The sequence below is a fragment of the Solanum lycopersicum genome, chromosome 6, assembly GCF_036512215.1.
Source record: "Solanum lycopersicum chromosome 6, SLM_r2.1".
Classification (NCBI taxonomy): domain Eukaryota; kingdom Viridiplantae; phylum Streptophyta; class Magnoliopsida; order Solanales; family Solanaceae; genus Solanum; species Solanum lycopersicum.
In genome coordinates this window covers 27,330,763-27,335,143 of record NC_090805.1, presented here as the reverse complement: position 1 = coordinate 27,335,143, position 4,381 = coordinate 27,330,763, and the positions used below count along the sequence as shown (strand labels likewise).

The 4,381-nt window shown below is 31.8% G+C and overlaps 1 protein-coding gene across 1 annotated transcript; it reads right to left on the bottom strand.

Annotated features, from left to right (window-relative positions):
• Positions 1-2,536: 2,536 nt before the first annotated feature.
• LOC101267528 (probable (S)-N-methylcoclaurine 3'-hydroxylase isozyme 2) lies at positions 2,537-4,381 on the bottom strand. Its single transcript, XM_004240692.5, has 2 exons — positions 3,346-4,381; positions 2,537-3,252 (listed from the first exon to the last, which is right to left on the bottom strand). The coding sequence occupies exons 1-2, from the start codon at positions 4,225-4,227 to the stop codon at positions 2,638-2,640; spliced, it is 1,497 nt and encodes a 498-aa protein (XP_004240740.1). The 5' UTR covers positions 4,228-4,381; the 3' UTR covers positions 2,537-2,637.

Here is a 4,381-nt window from a genome sequence, read left to right as displayed (position 1 = left end):
TTCACAATGAACAAAAAATTTAAAATTTCTAAAAATAACCTCCCAAGTCATTATAAAATTTAGGTGTTTGGTGCAAACACACAATATGAATAAATATTAATCAAACAAATTCACATTACAATTTTGTTTATTATAGAGTCTTTTAGGGAAAGCAGTGAGTTCAATATTTTTAAGAAACCCTTATGGAAGTACGAAAAATAATTTAGTTGTTTTCACAGGTCAATTAACAGAAAGTGCCTTGGGTAATTTGATTTAAGAAATCAAAGCAAAGGAAGCTAGGATCTGCAAAGTGTTTTCTGTATATTTCTTCGCTACCAAATGGACAATAAAGGAAGTGTAACCAATTTTGTATTTTTGTGTAACTAATCTTCTTTCTAATTCTAGAAGAATTTGATTCTTCAAAATAATACCAAGTATATACATGTTATTGATTAAATTATATCTCTACAAAGGCTATGTATGATTTTTGCATTAATTTATTCCTTCATAAGCCACCTAGATATTGTCTTACTAATCACTACCAAAAAAGGGTCATTTTGTGGAGGGTATTTTATCGAAGCGACGGTTTAGTATAACATACACAATGCAGTCTCAATACCTTATTAAATTGTTTTGAAAGGATTTTTACCATTTTTAATACATTTTTTACCGTCCCTAAGAGCTCCCACCCTTTTGCTCCCTTAGTGACTGGAATTCTCGCAACCTCTGTGTTGAAAGTGAGGGGTGCTTACCATCCAACCAACTCCCTCTCGTCGTTAAAATACATGAGTTATGTCTACATTTAAAATATTCAAGTTACAAAACAACATGCTCCTTCCGTTTCAAAAAGAATGACCTAGTTTGACTTGAAATGGAGTTTAAGAAAAGAAAGAATACTTTTTAATCTTATGGTTATAAATTAAAGTAATGTCAAATGTACGAAAATATCCTTGAACTTTGTGGTCTTAAACATGTCACGTGAAAAGTTAAAGTTAAAAAGTTGCAAAAACAAGGAAAAGAGTCATTCTTTTTTAAACGGGGGGAGTAAATCTTAATTCGTGACAATTTGACACAATTATTAACTATGTTTGATAACTTAATGTTTAAAACTTAAGTGATTTCACATCAAACACATGTAAAAAAAGATAATATAGTAATTTGATTATAGTGATTTGAGTTTATTGTTTTTATTTCATATTTTATTTCATCACAACAACACTATATATTCTTATAACATAATAATATTTTGTTGATATATTATTAGATGAATTTTACATTTTAATAAATTTTATTCATTAATTCTTAGATAAAGACAAATTTATACATCCATATGTAAAAATAATATTAAATATATAGTTGGGTCAATAGATCATTCAAATTTTTAAAACATGAATTTAGAGTCAAGTATTAAAATTAAAATGCACAACTTAATTATATTCAGATTTTGACACCTTAATCTTATTAAAAATAAATGATGCCTAAATCATCTCAAATGATTTCTCATTTTAAAGTCAAAACGTGATACTAGTACCTTATGGTGAAGGTTGCTATTTTCTAATCTTACCTAATCTTGTATAAATACACATCCAACATCCACTTCTTTGAAATATTCTCTTTCTCTCACACACGCACCATTAGAGTTATCACATATTCTCTACAATAATTTTATCGCTGGCGGTTGTGATAACAAATAGTTAAGACAAGGAGGTAGAAACTAATTTACAAATAATGTTTCCGCTTTTCTCTGTGATAATATCTTTCTCATCAGATATGTGCTCCTAACGATCTCTATGTAAGATTATCGTATTCAAGATCCTGATATTATGTATTCAAATATTTAGTCTTACAAATGTTCCATTTTGTGTCTTGCTTAGAGTTCAACAATTCAACAATTAAATTGAATTTATATCTTAAATGGATCAAATTTCTTCTCTTTTTTTTTAACTCAATCTTCTTATTAAATATTTAACATATGCATCGAGAAAAAAGAATCTATTTTAAAACAAAGAATAAATTGCAATTTGGTCACTTAAAATTATTGAGTATATGAAATAATTTTAAAATTTTGAGAGGAACACTTTTAGTTTAAGCCTAACTTTCAAGTTTTGTAATTTTTTCTTTTACATATAGTAATTTAGAATTGTTCAAGTCCAGTTGAACCCTTTTTTCTCCCGCCTCTAGATTCCTTTGATTATAAAAGAAGAAAAATGTTTCAATTTACATACTTGCTATGAACACTAATGTCTTCAACTTAATTCATTGGTAAAGTAACACAATATTGATATAGCTTACGTAATTTTATTTTTTTAACTAAGTCACCAAGCAAGCATCATATTTGATCATGACATCAACCCGGCCACTCTAACTCTTTGTGGGCCTTGCCATAGGCAGAACGTTGGTATTACCAATATATAGCTTTATCGATAACATGATTGTAAGCGTTCAATTGTAACAACATATGTTCTATTTTGTTGTAGGAAAGAGTTTTAAAACAAGAGAAATAACATCTTCACTGTACCACAAGAAGTTTTATATCTTGGAAGTTATTCAGAGACAATTAAGGACTTAAATTTGACACAATATATAATTCATAGACACACAACATGAACATCAACATAATGATAATGGATATTTTACAACATAGTGATCATCGATCCCTCACACATTCCGCAATTTAGGAATAACAAGAAGTGAATCTTTCTTAAACATGGTGACATCCAATACCTCATCCATGTTAATCTTAGCTGGATCTATTTCATTTGGCAGAATCCAATCGAACTTATGGATCAATGAAGCAACAGCTAACGGAATAAACCTCGAAGCCAAGGGTTCTCCAGCACATATTCTTCTCCCCGAACCAAAAGGAATATACTCAAACTTTTGCCCTTTGTTGTCGAATTTTGAATTGATAAATCTTTCAGGTTTAAAGCTCGAAGGATCGTCCCAAATCTTAGAATCCCTTGCAATTGCCCACATATTAACCAACACTTGAGTGTTTCTGGGAATTCTGTACCCCATCACTTCACATGTTTGCACTGCACGATGAGGGAGCAACAACGGTCCAGGAGGATGCAACCTTAGTGTCTCTTTAAAACAAGCGTCCAAGTATGGTAAGCTTGGCAAGTCGGATTCCTTTATAATGCCCTTACTTCCTCCTACTACTTGTGATATTTCATCGCGGAGTTTTTGTAAGGCTTGTGGTTTTCTTAGGAGTTCTACTAGCATCCATTCACTCGTAGCAGTCGTAGATTCTGTCCCAGCTGCAAATATTTCCTAAAAGATCAAAGACATAGAGAACAATTACTAAATTATCATAAAATCATTTTCCTTAATTGAAAAATAATAATTATTAGTTGAGTGACGTACCAAAAGCAATGCATTGACATGTTTATCAGTGAAACCATTTTTAACCAAAGCATCTACGAAATCTACAGAATCCAATGAAGGTTGACTGTCTCTTTTTCTTTTGTCCTGAACAATGTCTCCCCAAACAGCACAAATAGTATCAAACATACCGATAAGTTTCTTATACGTCCCCTGCAAATCCGTACATAAAATACCCAAAACAGGATACAAATCTGATAACTCCAGTATACCACCAGCCTCAGTGAATTTACGCAAGTACTCTGTTAATCCTGCACCAATTCCCTTTCCTTCAAAATCAATTAAATCTACCGAAAGAAGTAAATTAGCCAACACATTTAACGCGGTCACAAAAACCACAAACTTTATTTTAATCACTTGTCCCATTTTAGTATCTAAATATTGCATCATTTCCCTGATTTTGTTCTCCCTTAAACTCACTTGTGATTCCAATGCTTTGTTAGAAAACAGGGCTCCCCTGTATATAGTTCGAACGTTTTTCCAATTCTCATCACACTCTTCTAAAAAAGCAGTTGACACATTATGAAGTTTCGATCCCTCAACTCGTATGGGATGAGAAACGAAACGACCAGAAAGCAAACGATCATGTGTTTTAAGAACCGCAGCAGCAGCTGCAGGGGATGAGGCTACGACCACGAGACGTGTACCGAACCTTAAGGACATTAAATCAGGAGCATGAGATTGAGCTAGCTTTGCTAGAGAAGCATGAGGACGTTTTCTACCAACATGGAAAAGATTTCCAATAAAGGGCCATGAAAATGGACCTGGAGGAAGCGGTAATTTTGTTTTTGATCGATAGAAATATCTCAAAGTGATTACAAAAACGAGAGAAAGAAGAATTGGAGTTATTAAGTAATACATCATACACCAGGTTGTTGGTTTAATTTTTTGAGAAATCCATTATTTAGCAACGCATATATAAAGGGCAAGACACCCTTGGTCACTTGCACTAAACGTTAAGAAAAAAAAAACTATAGACTTTAGAAATTTATGGATTAAAAAATATTTTAGATACTTA